At 33.4% G+C, this 24,309-nt stretch overlaps 1 protein-coding gene across 5 annotated transcripts in view; it reads right to left on the bottom strand.

Moving 5' to 3' along the window:
• The window catches only part of LOC123709890 (POU domain, class 6, transcription factor 2), a 118,921-nt gene that overhangs the window by 71,796 nt on the left and 22,816 nt on the right, over nucleotides 1–24,309 (bottom strand). For all 5 annotated transcript variants that reach the window (XM_045661483.1, XM_045661482.1, XM_045661485.1 and 2 more), the window contains one exon: nucleotides 17,467–17,564. In XM_045661483.1, the coding sequence (XP_045517439.1) occupies nucleotides 17,467–17,541 (75 nt within the window). In that variant the 5' untranslated portion in view covers nucleotides 17,542–17,564. The remainder of the gene's footprint in view (nucleotides 1–17,466; nucleotides 17,565–24,309) is intronic.

The following is a 24,309-nucleotide window of genomic DNA, read 5'->3' as shown; positions in this document are numbered from 1 at the left end:
TTGGCAACCTTAAGAAATTTAATGAATTGTATAAATCAAGTCTGAGCTGAAAATTGATATGGCTTTACCAGAAAAGATAATCTTAAAATTAATTAAAATTGCATAAGTACAGGTCGTAACGATCACTGATTGGCCCTTATTTAGTTTATTAAGCTCTGTTTACTTTTTCTTGTTAATCATTAATCTTGTGAAACAAGTTTAATCAAGCCTTTCAAAAATATAATTATATCTCGTAAATATTCTTCGAAATCTATTTAAAGTGATTTCATATCTGCATGGCTTAGTAGTTAATATTACGATTTGAACATTATACAGATACGTACTTCACTTGGCCGTATTGCTATTATTATAATTATGTTCCTCTGTTATTTCGGCAACTGTTTTCGAAAAAAAAAACTTATTGGAATTTGTTCGCCTAACCCCGTGTTATGGGAATCCAAATCAAATAAACTATTATGAGAAAATGTTATTAATTTATTTGTATTAATATTTATACAAAACAGATCTCATAATTGTTAGCAACACGCTTCTAGAGGGCTTGGTTTTAAAGAATAAAAATAAAACATTACGGACAAGCACCTTGTCGTACTAGCTAAAGGTTTGACTTAAACACATTGTGTCTGTGCGATAAACCGATGTGTACAGTAATAATTAAAATCACATTACATAATATTTTAGATAAAAGAACGTTAATTTGAAAGATTCCTATATACAACGTCTATGAATAACACTCACTTACCATTGTGTAACCAGCCGATCTGTTTATGAGCTCAAAATAATTATAATTTGCACAACCAACTCGACATTTAGTATTGAATGATTAGTGATAAATTATAGCTTACTCTTAATTAACTAGAAACCAGTTATAAAGAACCATCAGCAAATTAAGCTTAACAGTTAAAGAGTAGCGTGTCTTTGATTTTGTATCTGTTGCACAGATTATTTGGAATTATGATTATTTGACAATTCTTTAGTTTCACTTATGTCCTTTGATTAAGCATTGTCTTACTCTTATAACATTTTATATAACAATGCTTTCTGTTCCGACTTCGCAGGTCTGGACTCTTTAAAATATTTTTTGAAAATGTAGCTTTACAATGAGTTTTTGAAATCCATCCAGTAGTTTTTGGTTTGTACGTTATAAATCTCATAACAAAAAATGTATTTCATTTACATTAAACTTAATGTCGATACACGTCGCTATCAGCCGTCCCAACGTCTGTTTACTAGGCTCATTTTGATATGTATCTTTAACTAAATTAGTTGAAAATATATAAAACTATAGTAAATAATAGAAAAAAAATATTTGCAAAATGTACAATAAGGCGTTTATATTGTGAGACGACATTTATTACCTTCTTTGCTGACAGTACATTAAATTAGTTCAATGAAAACATTAAACGTGCGTTTATAATATTATATATATATATATATATATGTATATAAGCTTATCTAATTACTTAAAAATTTTCTCATAAAAAATTTACATCAACTTCGTAAATGTTGCGATGTTATTCACAAGTTGCAGAAATGTATCTACAAGAATTGCAAACCTCAATAATTATAATAAATCTAAGGAAAGCTTATATGAGCTTTGGCTCGTAAATTCATAGCTGACTAAGAATAGTAGTAGTGTGTAGATAAGTAAATATAAGGGAGATTCTCAGCAAGGTCGAGCTTTCGAAGCCGTGGATACAATTAATGTGTTAATTGCGCTTTTTTTAGCGCAATTAACACACTGTATGTGTAGTATAAGATAATTTGTTGAACATTTACGACTAAACTTGGATCAAATGGTTTAAGTGATATCACGAGTACATTCATAAATAAGTTAAATTAAGATAGAGAACAGATCATATAAACCAGTTTCGTAATTAAAAGACAAAGAACGACATATCTGGCTTATCACGAGCCAAACCGATCTTAAATAAATTAATCAAAAATGTAGAATAAACGGTAAAAAATCAGGTTTCGAATTAAATAAATTAAAAGGTATAATCGGCAATATCTCATTACAGAGAACATGTCGAAAAAAGGAAAGTATTAAAAAAGTTAATTAAATAAAAAGCGAATATCCCGACAGCGGGTTGCGCCGGCGCACGCGATCCCACTTTGCATATTGATTAGATTCGATTCAATTGTGCAATAAATTCAGAATTATTATCATACTAGCGACACTACTAGTGTGAGGTCTCACATAAAATAATAGAAAATGTTTCGTGTAAATTTAAAATAACAAAGTGGGGCAAAGTTTTTTTAAGCAAAATAAAAAAAATACTACATAAAATTTAAGATTATTAATATATCTTTAATACGCGACATGCGTTTGACTCAGCTTCACGCAATTTTTTTAAAAGAACAGTGGGCAAACCGCCGCCCATGGACACTCCCAATGCTAAAAGGCTCATGAACGCGGTGACGGCCTTTTAAGAACAGGTAAAATTGGCTTCTTTAGTGAGTTGCCAACAGTCTTTTACTACCCTTTTACAAAATAAAATAAAAACTTAAATAAAAACCCGCACTTTTCTGTTTGGCAATATTATATGATATTGTTTACGATCTTTTATGACTGCATTATTTTTGTTTAACTATGCAACAGTTTGCCTTGACTTTAAACTATCGATTATACGATATTTACACTAAAATTGTGATGTAAAGTGATTTCCTTAATCCTATATAAATATGTATTTACATTGTATATAAGCGGATGCTTGCCCATACGACTCCTACAATACAAAGAGTCTCCACGAGAGTTGCTGCGATAAGGGCTACTCGATTGTGAGGCATGGATCTGGTCTGGCGCCTTCTTAAGTTCTCGTCTCATTATCACACACACATAACATATATTCATAAGTATCTGATTGTCCTTGTAAAATGTATTTAACATGAAAAATAAAATAAAAATTATAAAAAAAGCTATTGTTTTGTGCTATTTCACACAATATATTTAGCACAGTCGAACGGCCTCGGGGTATACACCAAGATGCAGAAGAGAAACTTACATTATTGACAGGAGTAAATATGAGCGCTAGGTTTCGTTTCTGTATCTTTAAGAATCGCATAGCCAATCACTCAATATACCTACTATATATACAATGTTTTCTTATCTCCCTCATTTGTTTTTCATTATATTAAAGACATATTTAGTAACTTTCTAACGGGGGTTTATTATGATATTATAAACTGGTACAGGCTTCATTAAACGTTATGTTGCAAAATCTTAGGATATATTTAATCTCATTTAGTGACAGGAAACCTCGGACCGATTATAGTCAAAGAGCTTGGGTATATTCTTTTTTATTTTACAGGAGGCAAATATCTGATCTTTATTTATATAATTCTACTATACGTGGACTCTCTGAACTCCTCTTAAACGACTGGACCGATTTGAATTAATTTTTTGTATGCTTTTGGGTGGCATGGATGGTTTAGATTCCCAAATAAACCGCAGCAGATGACGCTGCAGTCGGTAACTAGGTTACTTATCTATACTCCATATACACAGCTGGTAAATAAAATAAAATTTGAAAAAAAAAGTTAAATTAACGAAAAACATTTTTTTTTTTCAAAAATACATTTGTAACGTTAGTTCTAAGTTAACGTATTTTAAGTTTATCCTTAACTCAATTGACTTATATCTTTTAACAAGCACATAACCAAGTTCTCAGACCTTAAGAAATCGCGCTGATCGCATCGTTATAACGCTCTCGAAAGTTGAACAATGAAATCAAAAAAAGATTATTTCCTTGTTAACCTACGAAGTTAACAGGCCAGTTATATGCCCACTTCATATTACCTCCAAGTCATGTCTGCAATCAAATAGTCCAAGGATTATGACATAGAGAATTCATAGTCGTTATTAAGAAAAACACTTTTTGAACGGATTAAAGCTATGTATTATTTTTAAAACTTATAGTTATTTACATAATTATAAATTTTTTTCCGACGTTTCGCGTACTTTTCAGTGTGCATGGTCACGGTGAAGATTCGATTTGGATTTCTTAAAGGCGGTAGAAGACAAAACTACTCATCGATTTCGAAAAAACGTTTAGATGTGAATACTTAAACTAAACGCTAACGCAAAATTGTGAAGTCATAATTTCTCATTTGACTTGCGAATGCGAGGTCTCCTAGACTAGAGAGCAACAATCTTACTTTAATTGCATCTAACATAAATTATGGGCGACTTATTACAACGCTCCAATTTCAATACACACCGCTCGGTCGTATTCTGACAATTTTGTGTCAAATTAAGATATTTCTTCAAATAATTAATGAGGTAAACTATTTATTTATTATTTTACTGACTTAAAAATAATTGAAAAAGAAGCTGCAATTATATATTCTGGAATTTACTACTAAGTTTGTTATGGAAGAGCTGGGTAGACAGAATTTTTTTTATTTAAAAGTGTTCCTGAATTTTACTCATTATAATGAATTGTTATCAAATAAATAAACATTTCTTTTTAAGTACTTTGAAATGCTCTTCAACGAGGTCTCATTAAAAAACTATCTAAGACCGGTTTTTTTCATTTCCCATCTCTTTGAAAGTGGACATTTTGAATCTCGTCTGGAACCTTCCAGTTACCATAAAAATCTATCTATTAAGTACTGCATGGTAATAGAAAGCATTTTATGGTAATACAATGTAGACACAACATATGTACATTTACTTTGAAGGTAATGACAGCCTTTATATAAGACATGGACTAAACATATTATTATAGTTTATATTGTAACCATAGTAATAAATACGGTAGCAAATCCAGTTACCAAGAAAATGTATATATTAAGTAATGGATGGTAATAGTAGAAAGCACTTTATGGTAATACAATGTAGACACAACATATATTAATTTCCTTTTAAGGTAATGCCAGCCTTCTTATAAAACATGGACTAAACATATTATTATAGTTAAATGGCCACCATAGTAATAAATACGGTAGCAAATCTTTAGTCCAAGTTTTATAAGACCGTGAAACTCAAACATTTATCGTAGAAATTACAAAGCACTAACAAGGACCTATAATAAATCAATTTTTTATAAACCTGTACAAGCCTGTTTCATCGTAAAACTCGATCGTTTAATATTCTTCCAGAATAGTTCGCAAATTATTCAATGGCTTATTATCATAAAATTAACTATAATAAATCATAGAGGTACCAATTAAGCCGGCTCGATATAGCTTGCTTAGGAACGCGGAAAAATTATATTAAGTAGCCAATTATGTACTTGTATGAGTTTATCGTGTAATCAGCTATTTTGCAACTGGTTTATGCTTTAAGCTTAGAATGCTTCATTAGCGGGCAGTGTTTATTATCGTATTAAAATTTGTGTTAAGAACCTTAGTAGTTTATTATAAAGGATTCGTCATACTTCGTCCAAGTCTAAAGAATATAGCAATACTGATTTGTATCATAAGTCCTATTAACACAACAACTAATTATATGTTATCATATATTCAGGACCTACTTAGTAATAATAAAAAGAATTAAAAATTGATAGAATAAAATTAAAACAAATTTAACCGCGGTCCCCGTGTCACTGACACGCGCTGCCAGCGTGTACCTTTAACGCTGGCAGCATTTTCTCGCAGAAAGGTAAGAAAATTGTAAATAATGTATATTTGATTGTTATGTTTGGGTTTTAATAACTTGTTTACATTTAACAGTGTATAAATGTTAAAAAAACATGTTTGTGTACTTTTGTACACGCGTTAGAAGTTGTACTCCTTTGTCGTAACATAAATATCTTTTTAAATTTTTTATCTTTCGCCTCATTCTATACTTGTAGAAAAAACGTCCCTAACAACAGAAAAAAGGTATTTAATACATCGAAAGTTTTATTATAACGCATTATCTAGTTAAATAAATTTTATTTAAATATCTCAAAACAAATATTTTTACATAACTAAAGAAACGGTTGTTTTTAAGTTAAAATGTTGACTATGCTCACTTCAGGGTGTCGGTTTTTTGTGACGGTGTGCGGGTGTCGGATTTTTGTGACGGTGGCCGCGCGCATCGTACAAATTTACTCTCATATTTTTTCCGTAAGGCGCCAAAAAAGTATAACTAAAATATTTAAAATAAATATAACATAACTGTAATATATATCCGCTTCAGTCTACATGGACAATTATAATTTATTTTCTGTCTTTTTTAATAGGATAAGAGGGGGCAAACAAGCCTACGGGACGTCTATGAATGGTAATCATGGACACCCATTCTTGTGGCTATATTTCCAACTTTTGAGGAAGGAGTAAGCGCTCTTTTTAAACAATTGGACCGGGGAGTCAATTCCACAATTTGCTAGACTTCAGAATACTCTGCAAAGTGTACTATACATATGGCTTGCTAATTAAAAATATGGCAACACTAAGTACTGTAATATAATAGTATAATTACAATATTGTTACGAAGACGGGTCGACTGCAATGTTTCTAGATTTTTCCACTAGTTAGAGAACTTTTCAGCAGGCTGTAATATGATTTCTGACCGTTTCAGGAGAGGGTCAATCACATATTAGTAAATTGTAATTTCCATAATGTTACTCTAGTTTTCAGGAAGCTGAAACCTTTTTTCATATTTATATTTAGAACACAAGTATCAAGTTTTATAATTTATGACATACATTGTGGATTAAGTTATTTTGCAGTGTTTTCTGTTCAATATATATTGTTAATCTATGTAATCTGCTTTGCTTTGTAAGTGTTTGTTTTATAATATGTACGTTAGCTATAAGATTACTAATAAATTAATAAAGTTTAAGAAATAAAAACGGAGCTAGTCGTACGATAGCAAAAACGGGGGAAATCTTCATGCCTTAGACCAACAATTCGTAGGCGTGTGGCATACACCTAACTGTCTATTACTTATTTATTTAATATATCTTAACAGTAACCACTTATTCGGTAGAACGACAAAACAATACCCACACCGATTATCCTATTTAAAAGAAATTAAAAAAATAGATGTATATGCCTAAATTTTATAACTAACAATATAGCAAGCAACTCTTGTAAACTCAGCCAGTGTACAAACAAATAGGTCTACCTCAATAGAAATTTTGTTAATTATTTGTATTGCTTGCGTGAGTGGCGCTTCGCTAACCAAGTTGGAATGTGCGCGCGGTACATCCAAAAGTATAGACGGAAGCCTCATCTTTCACTTCTACTACAGTTTGCCTCATATTACATTTTAAAAAAATATCCTGGCATGCGTATTTTGAACATTTAATCTAGGGCACACATCTAAAATCTCACTTGTTTCTGCCACACTCTGTTTTTGGGTTTTACAAATGTATAATGAATATAGGTTTAACGCTTTAGTTACGGTTAACTATCACCCTTATGTTACTGCAAACAGTGAAGAATTTTCATTACGAAGCTGACACAATATTTTTGCAAGAAAACTCAGATAGTGATATCCTGTAACCAGAACCCACTAATGATCTAATTACAATGATTAATGAGCCACATTTATATCCCGGGAACTGCCCAACCCAAGGTTATTTGATGCTAGTTTATTTTAAAAGTTTACAATTTGGAAAATAAATATGTACTAGTTCTTAAAACAGTGCTATCACTAGAATTTGCAAGTTCGGTTGGTTCGGATACATGTGTGATTTGGAGGAATGTAAAAGGTGAGTATTCATTCAATACATTATTTTTTTAAATCTCTAAAGTCAGTATGAAGTTGAGCAGTATAGAGGATAACCAGACGCAAACCTTAGGACGTTCAGCTATGCACGAAAACATCGAGAAAATGGAGCTTAAGAGGAAATAGAAAATAAAGGTTGTATACAGTATTTGTTAAGTATAAAAATCTTTTTATAAGAATGGGTGAAAGATTTAGGATATCTCAAGTGCTTAGTTCATGGGCAAAGGGTTTTTGAGTATCTTAAAGATTACATCAGATAACTCCCCTCCCCTTTTGGAAGGAAATACAGCATTCGTTAGTTAGGCATAATATAATAATCTTATTATAAAAGAGTTTGAGAAATCGATTGAGTTTATTTAAAAATGTATACATCTTTCCATATATTATTTATTTGATACAAATGATAAAATATTTGTTTGAAATTATATCTTTTACCGGCTATGACTAATTACTTTCCATTTTAAACTTTTAATTATAGTGAAGGGTGCAGAAAATCGTTTTGCCTTGAGGCACAATAATTACTAAAACTTAAGTTGTTTCATTCATTTTTTCCTGTTGCATTTTTGTGTTTGACCCATTTAATTGTAAGTTATTTTAGAATTGATTTCTACTCGAATTTATATTGGATAACGCGCGTTTATAACGGTATAAACAGTACTTATTCGGAGCATTGATAAGTACATATCTCTTACCTAATCCACTGTTTTTCTGGTATTCATTTTTTTTTCTGCTTAACAAATTGCAAGTATTTTGATTTTGTTTTATATTTATTTTGCAATATTTATCTTTACCAAAATTTCATATATTTTGGATAAAGTATGTAACATATACCGTAGATATATTATAACGTATGTTATGGTAAACTTCAATAAATAAAAGATATATGAAATTGTGTTTAGCTTTTATCGTATTTAAAAAAATCACTAACTGAATTTTCGTTAATACCTTTAAAAAACAACGGAGCTACAACTCTTTACAGTCTGGGCCTCAGATTTCTGTATCTGTATCTGTATCTGTGTTCATTTGTTTTTTCTAAGCGGCAAGTAGGTGATCGGCTTTCTGTGCCGGACACAACGTCAACTGTTTGAGTCTAAAGTTTCCTCGCGGTATTTTCCTATACCGTACGCGGTACGAATGAATGTTAAATAATATGATTTAACTGTGTTTGATCAGGTCACTTCAGATATTGCGTAAAAAACTAAATTATTTATATAACATTACACAAAATGTGTCTATTAGTTATACATGTAAACGTAACCTAATTTTAAATGCTGTAATTAAAATATATAGATGTTTAACATAATTTATACCAAGTCTCGTGTTACCGTTGTCTTTGTGATTAGAGGCGTCGCCGGTAAATAGTCAGATCTTAGCAATATTTATTACTCCAGCTGCTAATTATTGAGGAATTTTGATACTTGAGTTATTGCTTTTTGTGTAATTATTTAAGTGAAACGTCTAAGCGTCAGAGAAAGTGTAACGGTTGTTTTACATCATTTGTAATTAATGTTTAATTCGCGCTGTGTGTAGTTTATTTGAAAAGTATTCATAGTTGGAAGTGAATTGAATTTTAATTTCGTCCTTTCAATATTAAGGAATGGTCGGATAACCTTCAATTGACCGAGATAAATGGACATTAATGAAATATTAAATGAATCATTAAAATATTCGGTTTTAAATCAATTTCATTAACAGTTATTGAGTTCAGTACCTACTTTGAATGTTATAGCACGGTTTAAAAGCTTATAAAATTAAAATTTCAAATGATTTGACTTCGTCGATTCATTATTTATAATTAACACAAGCCTTTGTGCTGAACGAACAAAGTTATGAATAAAAAATTTCTATATTGGTAAACATAATAAGACCGAATCAACGGCGAGGGCACTCAACAGATCGCAAGCGAAATTCGGGAAAAAAATCTCCAAAAATGGACGTTTTTTCTTTTACACAGAATTTAATTTCCGGCGTTCACGTGTCACGAGCCTCAAAAACTATTGCGCATCGCTCAGACGGTAATACAAAGCAATCTAAATTGGAAAATAGGCAACGCGCAGTGTGTGCTTACCAAAAACGACCATTCAGAATGCGACGCGATTAAAAAAAGAAGTCCGTGCCGATCGCGCGGGGGACGCCCCCACACGCCCCCCTTTTCCCTATTTTTTTCTTTTTTCGGGAGGTGGCCGAAGCACGGGTGCATACAGCCAGTGCCCACCTTTGTTTCGCATAAACAAATTAATTTCGGCTGATGTTTTCGATGGCCAATACTGATACTTATGAGTTGCTTAATCACGCAGTTCTTCATAATGAAGACTCAGTCACCTAAGATAGCTGTCTTTTGTAATCTTAGACTAAGGAACGGGAACGCACAAAACTGTGACAAGCAGCGCGACTCAGTTGAGCCAATATACGGAATGGGAAGCTTTGTTTAAAATGCGGAAAATGAAGCATTCTCCATTATGCACATTGAAATAGGCGCGAGGTATTCAGAAACACAAAGGGCAAAGTGAACACGCCACTACATTTGATAGAATCAGGTGATAATCAGCCACTTGCGCGTACAGAGCCCCCACTCATTAAGGGGGTGGGCGAGGACAATGCATGTTTGTACTGCTTTTTGTTCATTTTTTTCATTATTTCATTTCATTTCACCCACCACCCACACGTCCGCGCTCGCGATTGCGCCTCCGCTTTTTTTTATAATTCGTTACCTTTTTTATCGGTCGCTCCATTTTCAGAGGATGAGCTCGCGGACTCAAACCGGCGGGTGAAATGCGTTTTGGACGCGTTCATCGCCAAGTATTTTAACATTTTAACAAAATTAATTTGAAACAAAGCTTTTGAATCATTTTAATAATTCAAATAAAATATAAAAACTAGAATATCCGTGTTTGTTTTGGACGATCTTACCAACCTATGTTTGAAGTTATGTAACAATGTGTCGGACGGTAAGTTTACTAATACCTGGCCATAAAACAGCGCCGTTGTTACGAATTAGCGTTTGAAATCGCTAGTCTACAAAACCCGTTATATCTGATCGCATCTAAGTTGCATTAAAATGCATAATAACTCTTTTGTTGGGTGCAGTGATAGGTGACCGGTGTCCAGTTGCATGAAGACATTCGCAATAATTGAGAAATTTTTACTCCTTTTTACATATTGGCATTTTGTGTCATGTTCTTTATCCTCCACAGATTACATTGAGATAGACAGAGATAGATAGAGAGAGTTGACTACAGACTTAGTTTAGATAAAATGTAGTATTGTCTTTTGTAATAGCATTTACACATTAAGAAAAACAGTGGTCATCGTGACCACGCACGCTGAAAAGCACGCGAAACGTCGGAAAAAATTTAAAATTTAGAATTATGTAAATAATTATAAGTTTTTAATAATAATACATAGCTTTAATCCGTTCAAAAAGTGTTTTTCTTAAGATACAATGTTTTTACAGGGTACATTTTGTGTTATTGACCATTGCAAATGTGATTTAGAATTACTTAGACTTATATTATTTAAACAGTTGTAATACTCTAAATCTGTGTATACTATTTAGCCTTTCTAATGTAAGAGATGAAAAAAAGTCCCTGCACACAATGGCATGGGAGTAGATAATAAAAAAATATACATAATTTTAAATAATGTAATTGCGGAGCTGTCTTGGCCTAGTGGCTTCAGCGTGCGACTCTCGTCCCTGAGGTCGTAGGTTCGATCCCGGGTGTGCACCAATGGATTTTCTTTCTATGTTCGCATTAAACATCAGCTCGAACGGTGAAGGAAAACATCGTGAGGAAACCGGCTTGAATAAGACCCAAAAAGACGACGGCGTGTGTCAGGCACAGAAGGCTGATCACCTACTTGCCTATTCGATTAACAAATGATCATGAAACAGATACAGAAATCTGAGGCCCAGACCTAAAAAGGTTGTTGCGCCATTGTTTTTTGTTAAATTGTATACTTAAGAAACATAATGATAGGTTTTAAGAAGAAATTACTAGGAAATTGTTAACGGAACACAGAAAGTAATGTTAAGTAATTGGAAAACTGAAATTCAAATGTCAAATAACTTTAATACATAACAATCAAACTTGTCTATGACTTCTAAGCTCTAGACCGGACAACTAGGGTATGGTGTAAAAACAATTATGGAATATAAAAATATAGAATTTACTTTCGTATACACAAAATGTAAATAACGAATTAGAATCAGCCATTAAACGAGGTTTCCATTAATTTTAATGCGGCGGTCAACGATTGAGAACAAAAGATACAGAGACTTCATACTTTCTTCCTCCAATACAGAATGAATCTAAAATCTTTTTATTTAAATTTATGTGTCCAATAATACTACTTAGACAGTCTCTATTAAGGTGAAGACACTTTGTTCTTTGTCACCAATGTTTCGTACAACTAATACGAGGTCAAAGGGTTTTGTCCTTTTCAATCTTCTCACTAGGCCCGTGGTGTCAAAAAGTTATATTCTATTCATATTTAATTAAATAGATTACTTATTATTTTTCAAATAGACGTAACATAGACATAGACATACAATTTATTACTAACAAAACACACACAAAGAAGCACATAAAATAAATAATCAAAAATTAAAATAAATAATTGTGTGCTGTGGTTGTAATTGGCCCTGGCTCAGCATAATGCTGAGGAACAGAGTTGTTCCACAGCGCTGGTCATTCTGCCAGAGACCACAACAGCTAGTTTGCGCCTCAGTCGCAACAAAGAATAAGAATGTAATACTCATTAGAAACAAATAATAATAATAATAAGAATAGTAAAAGTTAGCAGTGTAAGTAATGTTAAGAAGTTGATAAATAAATATTTTTGGGCGGATTAAAACCTATATTTCGTGAGTTTTTTGTTGAGTAAGTAGATGTTTTTTTTATAACTGCGACGAAAATTTGATTTTAGTTCAAGCTTTTAAATATTATGAAATTCAACAGCCTCTCAAAGTATTCCCTGTCCGCGTTTTGTATAAGTGTATTGAAAAAAAGATTTGAACTGGTCGTAATGTGCGTGATTGCGCATTTTGATTCCATGTTATGTCTCGACATCTCGTTTGTACTTTTCTATAGCAAGCATTTTAATTTGGATTTTTAATTATTAGTACAGTATGTTACTTATTTATTTATATCTTTATTATCTATCTTATATTTACCAAATAAAAAACTAAGTACAGATATAAGGCGTATCGTAATAATACTTTACAGTGTACTAATGAGAAAAACAACAAACACAACATAATTTTATTTCGGCTCGACTCTGAAAGAATTCATTTGAGATGTGTACGTTAATTTTCTAATAATATTTATTTATTTACAAGCATGGCCAAATTCTAACTATACCTAAATATACAAGTAAGTTATTTTACAAAAGACAGCCAACGCACTCGCGAGCCCTCTGGCATTGAGAGAATTGGCATTCTATATGCGAAAATAAACAAAAGGTCCATTGGTGCACAACCGGGAATCGAACCCACGAACTCGAGAGTCGCATGCTGAAGCAACTAGGCCAACACTGGTATATATTGAAAAACAATTTATGTTATTCGAAAATTACAGAACAAATATAAAATGAATTCTATCGAGTCTAGACGGAATAAAATTGATGACATTTTCAATGAAAGTAAAGTAAAATTACTACGATAGGTTTTTTTTTTATTTTGGTAATTAGAAAATTCCGTTATAATTTTTTGGAGCTTTAACGAACTAAAGGATTTGCCAGCCTCGATGGCTTAGTGGTTAACATTAATGATAGTTCTGTTCCCGGTGAAAACAAAAGACTTCAAATGCAATGTTGATATTCCAGATTTTGTTTCAAACATAATCAAATGTTAATTCTTGTTATCGCTTCAATGTCTCAATGCGATAATGCAAAGATAATTAAAACTAAATTCGGCATTAGACGTGGAGAATCACGTGCTAATTGCGCAGGGCTGGCGACGCGAGCTTGACAAACGACTTTGATCAATCACGTCCTCCGTGGGCAGCCCCGGCCGCGGCTGCGACGCGATTTATTTGTGCCAACCCTACCTCGAGGCGTTTGTCACATACTGTCGATGTTTATGATTTGCATTTGAATGAGCTCCATGTTTAAATTAGTAATACATTTCTGATATAGGAAATGTTCAAGGGTTCTACGAAGTGCTACGACGCTACAAGAAAAATAATGTTGAAGAAAGAGTACTAGTGCTACGTCGCTACAAGAAAAATAATGTTGAAGAAAGAGTACTAGTGCTACGTCGGTACAAGAAAAATAATGTTGAAGAAAGAGTACTAGTGCTACGATGCTACAAGAAGAAAAAATGTTGAAGAAAAGTGCAAGTGCTAAAGAAAAAAAATTTTAAATAGTACGGTGATGTATGAAATTTTGTTCAGTCGAAATTTAATTAGAGTTTTTGTAATCTCTCTTTCAATTACCGATTTCATTTTAAACTTAGACTATCTTTCAAATCTAATCTGTTCTATATCAAACTAAAAAGTCTGCAGTGAGCTAACGAATTTGAAAATGCACCTAGCACCAATGTAATATGAATACATTGAAATTTACAAAAGTATAAATCGCGAAAAATCCAGCGAACTCGGAATATATTTTTATTAAAATATAATGTAATTAATTTTAAAGATACTTCGGGCTTCCGAGCATTTGAAAAGAAACAAATTGATACAGCCGGCGAATAGGATTCCTGAAAAAAATACCGAACGGTTAATGAAAAAACTACGCAGTCAATATTTGATGAGAGCCAATTTAAATGTTCGTCCACTTGTAGACATCGCATAGTTCAGCCTGTATCGCGTATGTAGGGGGGCAACACCCGCCGAATTTCCGAAAAAAGAAAAACGAAGAAAAATAAACATGGCTGCCTCCGTGTGCGCGGGAAAAAATGCAGATATAATGCCAGTAATAATAATAATAATAGGCGATCGGTCCACTGGGCTGCTCCACCCGCCCCCACACAATTTTCATTCAAATGTGCTTGCGTTTTTTTAAACTATTTTTATATTTCGATATTTTTTCGGCGTACACTATGCGACTGTTGGACGATCGTGTCGGGATTCCCGCGCTTTTCAGATTATCTATTTAGAATGTCAAAATGTTTTCAAATAAACTTCATACGCGAACATGCATATTGTGTTTTTTATACTGGCAATATTTAAAATGAACCGTCTAAAATGTAACGATACACCTGAATGAGCAGTCTTTTATATTGAATACTCTATTGTGGAAACATATACGGTTTAGAAATGTAGTCTAAATTAATATAACTGTGAACTAAATTATATTATTATTTTCTCCCAGTCTGTCAAAGGATTTAAGTGCATTGCTTTCTTGGTACATATAACTTTTTTCTAAGAACAGTCTTAGAAATATATTATGTTGACTAGATATTTAGTTATATTAAAATATATTGTTAAAAAGATATACAATTAATTAACCTTTAAACCCAAAATGTACAAATTTTCTTCAAATACGCTTCACAAAATAAAATTTGAATGAAAACAGAAAATGCAGTACAAACAATAAATTAAGTAATAAATAATGATCTTTACAGATATTTCGTAAAGGGAAACATTGAAACTAAAATACATCGTAATTTAACATTAATATTTTACAGTAAATTTTCATATCAGCCATGAGGCTGTATAGTACTAGTTGTTAAGCAACAAATTCACACATTCCGTGCGTTATAAAGTAGGCTTTACATTTTCCGCTTTCCCACGGTTTTAACACGTCTTAAAGCACCATTGGAGTTATAAACTTTTGCGGCGAACAAAATCAAAAACCTCCGAACATAACTGTTAATATTTGTTTTTCAATGCGTTTGTTGGGGAAAGGATGAAGTTTAGTATAGTTGATGTTGGGAATTGTATATCATAGTAAAACATAAACTTTTAATTGTTCTTTAAGGTCATCATAGTATGGTTTAAGTGATAGATTTATTACATTAAGTAAAATATATACCAATGGCGTTATAACCTTTTAAATCAGGTAGGTGATCAATTGTACCTGATACACACCGTGGACTCTTTAAGTCTAAGGCATGCCGGTTTCCTTATGATGTTATCCTTGACTGTACGAGCGCTGTTACAGCTGGGGTTCGAACCTTCGAACCCAGGAATGAGCTGCCCAATAGTTGAAACCCAACTGTGCTCTAATGTTAAAATAATTTAATTCGTTTGCAAAATATTAAAAAGATATTTTCTAACTATTCCTTTAATATGTTCAGCGATATTTTAATTTTATTTAAGTTCACTCTCAACGGAAGAAACATCAAATCAGTTTTTTATACTGAGCATATTTTGACACAATTCAAAGGATACACACTTTAAATATAGACACGAAGTGTCGTTGCATGAATACTTGAATGAGCTGTGCATAACAAAAATGTTAACGAGGTGGTTCTAAAAAGTAGGGCTCACTCCGCCACTGGAAAACGTACGACAATACGACATGACATTCAATTTAAACTCGGACGGAGTACGCGTTCAATAATTAACATAATGTACTTTTTCTACTTTTTGCACATCTCGTTTGACACTCCATCACTCATGGAAATTCCATTTTCAATGCTATGAGGGAAGGGGTGGGGTGCAGCGGTCTTTGCATCGCGCGATGGACATGGCGGTTTTTGGGTGGTGAGGGGTGGTCGAAAAAAAGATTGTTAAAAAGGCTGCCCCCCGCCACGGCGTTGTGTGAGTGCGTGCGGGTAAAAAAGCGCTTACTAATCGATACTATAGATTCTGAGGCAAGTAGGTTGCGCCGGTGGTACGCCGATTGGTCCGAGGATCGTTTCGGATTTTTTTTCGAGGCCTCTAACGAAGCGGTCGATGTTTAGTCTTTCGAAATCGGACCCTTTGAGCGGGGCGCGGATGTGTCGTCTTTTTACGCCGGCCCGGACCTAACTCGTCGGTCAACACTTGAAAATTAAGCGCGCTTATTCGCACTTAACTTTGTCCTTTCTGCTTCAAATTCTACGGTCACGTGTAAAGACAAAAAACGTCGACTTTGAATGGCATACTTGGCACTTGTCGTTTTGCAATCTTCATATATTCTTTATTTTTGTGGTACGGCCTAGAGTTGAGTTTTTGCTAATATATAGGGATACTGCTAAGTACGAGTAACGAGGCTAAACTAAACTCGGTCGTATTATATACAATTTTACACAGTGATTCAGACTTGAAATAGCTAGGCAAATTATGTTATAAATAAAAATGAATCGCAAAATATGTTGCTAAGCACAAAACTCGAAATGGCTGGAGCAATTCGAATATTTTATTTAATAAATTTCTTGAACTCAGAAGTTTTAGTGGAGAGAAAAATGTGAAAAAAAATGATGTATGTATGATGGAACTTCGCTGGGGCAGCAAATCAATAATTCATCCGTTTATAATCGCAATTTAAGATTACGAATTATCAATCAAACCGAAACATAATTTTTTTACTGGGAATCGAAACCAAGAATTTATGTGCATTAAATATATGTTGTTCCAAATTTAAAATCAGGATCAGGTATAACCTTAACTATATTTTTTGTTTAACTTCTGCTATTCTATACGTTTTGCTTTGAACTCTATATGAAATATACAAACTATCACCTAACTCCTTACAGAAAAAAATCATCATGTATCGAAATCATAAATGCCGACCCATTTACTTGATCATAACACAAACTATTAATACAACCTCAAGACAAAGGCATGCAGCTTATTATAACATTTCACAATAGAGTGTTATAAGGGCGGCGACACAAAAGTATAAGTAGATAGTGTTGAGTATTGGGTTAAGTGTACCTCATTCTTGAGGTTGATGGGCTCTTGCTGAGGCCGGGAGGGAGAGGTCCGCCCCCCCTCTGCACTTTCCAACATATCAGCCTCGCATCCCGATTCGTCTGAAACAAAACAAAAAAATTTAACCAGTATTAAGAGTGAAATATTTATCAGTTACCGCCCACGTTTTGACTTGACGAGGTCAGAAAATACGACAAATGTTAACGAATTATAATAGTTATATCATTAACTATGAAACCATAAACACATCAGCCTAGAAAGGCTATATAATTGTACAACTGTACAAAAATCCGTATGGTACTTTTTGAATGCATTTTTATACACTAGTAAGCGAGTCACAGATTTAAGAATATTGTTGATTTGTGTTATCCTATGCGAGACGGGTATAATCATAGGGATCGTAGGGATTAAAAAATAAATATCTATTAATACTTCGTTGCAATAAAAATAAAAGACAAATAACACAATACATAAATATTACAAGGGAGACAACTGGCATCTTTATCGCTAATAAGCAATCTCTTCCTGGTAACCCTGATAAGAGAAAAATTATAAAAGAAGAAAAAAACCATATATTTCAAGGACTATTTAATTATACACTACACTTAATTATACCATAACTATAAATCTTGCTTACAACGTAAACGTATAAAATCAGTGGCACTACAACCTCTTTAGGTCTGGGCTTCAGATTTATGTATGTGTTTCATGATCATTTGTTAATTTAATAGGCAAGCAGGTTGTCAGTCTCCTGCGCCTGACATACGCCGTCAAATTACTTTTGGGTCTAAGGCAAGCCGGTTTTCTCACGATGTTTTCTTTTACCGTTCGAATGTTAAATGCACACATAGACAGAAAGTCAATTGGTGCACAGCCGGGGATCGAACCTACGGCCTCAGGGATGAGAGTCGCACCCTGAAGCCACTAGACTCTGCTCTAACTTACAAGTATAAAGACTTCAATTGCTGTATGTATGTAATATAAAAATAAAGAAGACTTATTATAAAGCTCAGTTACAAAAAATAATATTTAAATTCAAAGTTTAATGTGTTTATTTAATTTTCCAAGAAAAATATGACAAACGCAAAGGAAATAGGACAATATATATATAGTAAAATCTCTACGTTGGTGGCAATAAGTGTTTTGGTTTAGTGATGTTCAATTTAGTTTTAGTTACTTTAATTTTTTCCCTCGCTTGCTTGTGTTGTAATATAATTTATCTGTATGAGTGTAAAATTTGTGATGTCATATTTTCTTGTATAATGAAGCATACTCGTTGTTTTAGAACTTATAAATTAATAGGATTGTATTCGTTTGCCTTATGTCCCTTAAAAATTAGAAAGTGTAACATTTCAGACGTGACGTTTAAGTCTGTCTTCCTCCTTCTCCTTATAACTTGGATACTATAATACTATACTCAATTAGACCAACAAGCGTCATAACAAGCGCATTCATAATAAAGTGGTTGCCTGGAAGAGATCGCTCGTAAGCTTTAAGGCCGCCAGTTGCCCTCCTTTTTGATTTAATTATGTTAATTTTTATTTTGTAGTGTAACGAAGTGTAAATAAATAAAGATAAACTCCCTTTAATTATATTTATTATATTACTAGAAGTCATTCCAAACTTGTGATCAGTATTATGTACACTACCAGAACTCAGTTTTTTATATTTAGTTCTCTACTAAGTTGATATACAATTTGGAAATCCTTCAAATCAAAACAATTAAATTCCGGGACTGAGGGCGAGTTAGAAAAATAATTATGGAGGGAAGTTTGATCCAATGTTCCTGCGTCACCCACATTTTTATCGTAGTTCAATTGTTTTTTTAAATCAGGGTTTTTTGTATTTTTTTCGAATATTTTTAGTTGGTTTTGGAGCTTTGGTTTGGTTTAGAATAGATTTTTGAGTTACTAGATTTTTTTAAATTAATTTTTATTAATTAACCTACTACAAGCCTCCAACGTGTCATAAGAATGAAATTGAGTGAAAAATTATTTCCGTAGTATGAAACAGAAAGTCCGAGAAAATAAACTGACTTTTTTCTTCTTCACCGCAAACTTTTTAACCAACTTCAAAAAACCTAACAAAGAGGTTTAAATTTTAGTCCATATACTTATATCGTAATCCAATCTTATATAAATTATATATACCAAAAACAATTATACTAAACTTATAGCTAAACGTAGAAATCATAATATAAACAACAGGTTTCGATTATTTACGTAAGGAAAGTCAATAAAAAATATCAAATACACTTAACTAAGTTACACCTTATTCGGATATATATATGTACAATAAAAACGTCATATATGACCCGAATTACTATTATGCTTCTTAAGGTATAGAAAAGTGAAAAAATTAAATTATATAAATATACGTGACCCAATAATATTCAACTATTACAAGCGTATGTTAAGGAAAAGGTCGTAAGTAATTGAGTCTTGCTTTTTCATAAATAAACTATGGTTGAGTAGTAAACGATAGTCAAGTTGCATAAAAGAACTCTTATCCGCACGTAACCGAAAAGCTAACAACACGTATAAACTTGCGAGACAAACACCAAAGCCACAAAAGAACGAAGCCTGTGCCTGACCTACCCCAACGCGTACCAACAAATAGGTCAAGATCCGGCGGAGTCGGCATTCGGAAGGAAAATTCCCTCTTTATTTACCTGGGGGAGGCAAACGCTTTGAAAATCAACACGGGTTTCGTGTGGGTTGTGCTTTGTTGGGATGCCTCGGATGCCTTTCATTCTTTGTTAAAGATGTTAGTGTTTTTTTATCGAACTTTCGCTGGATTTTTCACTTGCATTTTCCTCGAATTTTTCGCTTAGATTATGTATCGTTTGAGATGTTAATAGGATTCACAGATGGTTAGGGTTATTAATTGTACTAACGCGTGTATTAAAATATCAACCAATATGTATAAATTGAAAAAAATAAAAACTATATCAAGTTACTACATATGTACGGAAATTATAATATATAACATTTTATTGCTCCAATTAATTATAAAGCGGTTCAGAAATTTTATTCTTTACTTTATTCTCTATTGTAGCAATGGTTTAGCGGTTTACGTGTCTCTCAACTTTTATGTCGAACGTTCGAATCACGGCGTTTGATGTGTTCAATTAGCGCTCGCTCAATGCAATGAAATTAAGGCAAACAAGATAAGCAAGCTGTATGACTCCCATAAATGGTTGACATGTGTCAGCCACAAAAGGCCTATAAAACTAACAAAGAAATGTATGCACTCTGATTAAAATTTTTATTTATACTAAACGCTTGTGTGTCAACATACCAAGAGACTAATTTTTCTAATTATATAAAGGTCTTAAGCGGTTAGCTAGAAATTAAATTCCAAACATAATCCTGAAATATAGCAATGTTTTACCATACGTATCTGTACAAATATATTCTAATGAACATTTCTCGTAAACACGAATACTAGGAACGAATTAGAGTGTAGATAATGTGAGCTTTTATGATACTTAGAAGCTTTCCTTGGAAATACTTGTTTATCAACTTGTATAGATTTATCGGTTTCTCGTATTGTATTGACCGAAATTTGAATTGGAATGTTAGGGCGTTTCGAGCTTTGGTATTATTACAAATGGCTGTACTATAATTTGGATCGGGATTTACGATATAGTTTTTGACGGTAATTCCAACAAACTTCATTCAAGTTCTTATAAGTGATAAGGTGTAAATCTCATACCGAAGCCGCAGTTTTGCTGGTATAAGTGTTCGTATTTTATTTTTATTTTGTATTTTATTTACATAGCTTTTTATACAGTAAATAGAAGTATTCTAGAAATTATAAACTTCAATAAATAGAGGTTTCGTTTTTCATGGTTAGTAGTTATTAGAATGGAACAATTTTAGCAAAAAGATTGAAGAATTATTTTTATATGTATATACGCACCTGACAAGATTACTATGGTTATGTGATACAATCAATATTGTTATATGGTTTTCAAATGTATACAATGATATAGATCATAATTTTTAAAAAAGGGAAATTATAGTTTCCATAAGAGCTTAGAAAGCCGATATTTACTACATATCTAAATATAAACTCAAAATGTAAGCCCGTACCAACTCTTAAAAGGCCGGCAACATACTTGCGAGCCCTCTGGTGATGTGAGTGTATGGGCGGCGGTATCACTTAACATCAGGTGAGACTCCTGCCCGTTTTGTTGTTACAGAAATAAAACAAAACTGGTTTAAATAGAATACTGTCCAATCATATCAATACGCAATTTTGATGCAATGTTCTGCAGAACCTAATAATGGTTGAAAGCGTCTTTGTTTTTTTTTATCATATATTATATTATTGTCGTAAATAAAACGAATGAATTACTTTATACTAGTCCGAAATGTTCAACTTAATCCTGTAGAAAAACAATACAGAGTGTATTGTTAATAAAAGATTCACAATTCAAGCGGCGTATCAATCTAATCAAATGACACAGTAATCTGCACCCATAAGATACATCTGGATAACTCGATAACCCAATGTCCTATAAACGTATCGAATGCAACAAAAACAAACAACAAAACGCTCTATCTTACCACTCCAATCAACTCTAACTCCGGCAAGCAAAACTGAGCCTTAACGACCTTACAAACTAAGACACTACCAATCATTGTTCTGCAAATAGCTGCCCGGCCTAAGCAATACGAACTGATGCCAAAACGTAGCGGCCGTCGAATATGATTGCTCCTAATGCGCCGGGTGATAGGGGGGTGAGGCTAGGCCGGTGGGGGGAGGGGTTGCGTCGCGCCGTGTTTCTGACCGAGCAGTAAGTCTGGCTTAATCCTATCGGAAACGCGGGCCCCCATTGAAGATCGGCAAGGACTCGATATGCCATATGATCCGAAGATATATCTGAGGATATAAACATCATTTGATTTTTTTTATTGTTTGTTGTTTACATAGTCATTGCCGGTACGGTTTTTGGAGCATCGATTACAAATATGATTACAATGAGCTCGATCCTTTGGCGTTGCGTAGAGATGTGGGCTCACTCTGTATCTCCTACCGCATCTACCATGGAGAGTGTTCAGAGGAGTTGTTCGGATTACTACCCGCAGCTGAGTTTCATCGTCGGACGTCGAGGCAGAATACAAAATTCCATCCGTTTCACCTCGACGTCCGACGTTCCACGACTGAGCGTTTTTCAAGGCAATTTTTGCCACGCACTACCGCTATGTGGAACCAGCTGCCCACTGAAGTATTTCCGAACCAATTCGACTTAGGTTCCTTCAAGAAAAGAGCGTACAAATTCTTAAAAGGCCGGCAACGCACTCGCGAGCCCTCTGGCATTGAGAGTGTCCATGGGCGGCGGTATCACTTAACATCAGGTGAGCCTCCTGCCCGTTTGCCCCCTATTTAAAAAAAAATAGTTTTGGTAAAATCTGGCATTGACTACGAGGTTTGTCTAGCATACAATGGGAGCTATTTTATAACAGCAGACTTTTTTTATATTATAGAAAACTTAACCTCGAATACAATTATATGCAATATTAATAAACTCTACACCAAGATAAACAAAGATGAAAATCTTAAATCCAAAACTAGTTATGCCTAGATCTATCCAGCGATACCCACCCCCTGCTCGACTCTAGGCGGCCTGTGAGGGGGACATTACAAATTAATAGCACAAAGACCGACCGCAGATCGCCGCTGCGAAAATTTACAGGCTCCAGACACTTATAGTGCACTGTAGACGATAAAGGCTGGCTTTACGTACTCGAATACGTAAGGCGTATTTTGGCAGCACCCTATAGCTATAATTATAAATTTCTAATAAACATTGTTCTTGGTGCAGAGTCGAGATTAAATTTTAAATAAGCTAAGGCGCTATGAAGATGTTGAGACGATGGAAATAACTTTGAAATTTTAACAGATGCATGCAAAGGTGACTTTGTAGGTTCGTAATTCTCGTTGAGGATTAGTTTTGTTATTATCAAACAGTTTTAACAAGTATCTAACTAAGGAAAGCACTTTTTGAACGGATTAAAGCTATGTATTATGTTTAAAACGAATAGTTATTTACATAATTCTAAATTTTAATTTTTTTCCGACGTTTCGCGTGCTTTTCAGCGTGCGTGGTCACGGTGATCACGCACGCACTAATACATAGCTTTAATCCGTTCAAAAAGTGTTTTCCTTAATGTGTAAAAACTATTTTAACAAAAGACAATACTATGTGCAACAGTACGGACTGGAAAGTATCTTCTAAATGCCAATATACTAAATCTATTTAAAAAACTCTATTTATTTTGTGTTGATATTACTTGAAATTGCCGGTATAGTGTTCGACCATGTGTACACTTGGAAGTATAAAGTGTTAGAAATTTTTTTTATACATTGTCTACTGACGTGTTTCGTTATTATTATACTATTTTGGGTTGCCTGGAAGAAATCGCTTGTTAGCGATAAGGCCACCCGTTGCCTAATTACTTATGTAACCTTTTTTTAATTTGTATGTTTTTGTATCGTGTGAATAAATAAAATTTGTGTATTTAAAATTACGAAATACAAATCAGTGGCGCTACCACCTTTTCAGGTCTGGGACTCAGATTTCTGTATCAGTTTCATAAACATTTGTAAAATGCAAGCTTGTGATCAGCCTCCTATGCCTCCTATGTCTAAGGCAATCCGGTTTTCTCACGATGTTTTCCTTCACCGTTCGAGCGTATGTTAAATGCGCACATAAATAGTCCATTGGTGCACAGCCGGGGACTTATTATGTCCTTTATCTTTCGGCCAGTTTAATATGGGATCAATGGCATAATGTTGTAACTCCCTGATCATAACTCTATTGAATAAAGACAATAA

This window comes from Pieris brassicae, chromosome 5, assembly GCF_905147105.1.
Source record: "Pieris brassicae chromosome 5, ilPieBrab1.1, whole genome shotgun sequence".
NCBI lineage: Eukaryota > Metazoa > Arthropoda > Insecta > Lepidoptera > Pieridae > Pieris > Pieris brassicae.
Note: the sequence above shows the minus strand (reverse complement) of the source record. Positions and strands in the feature narration are given on the sequence as shown.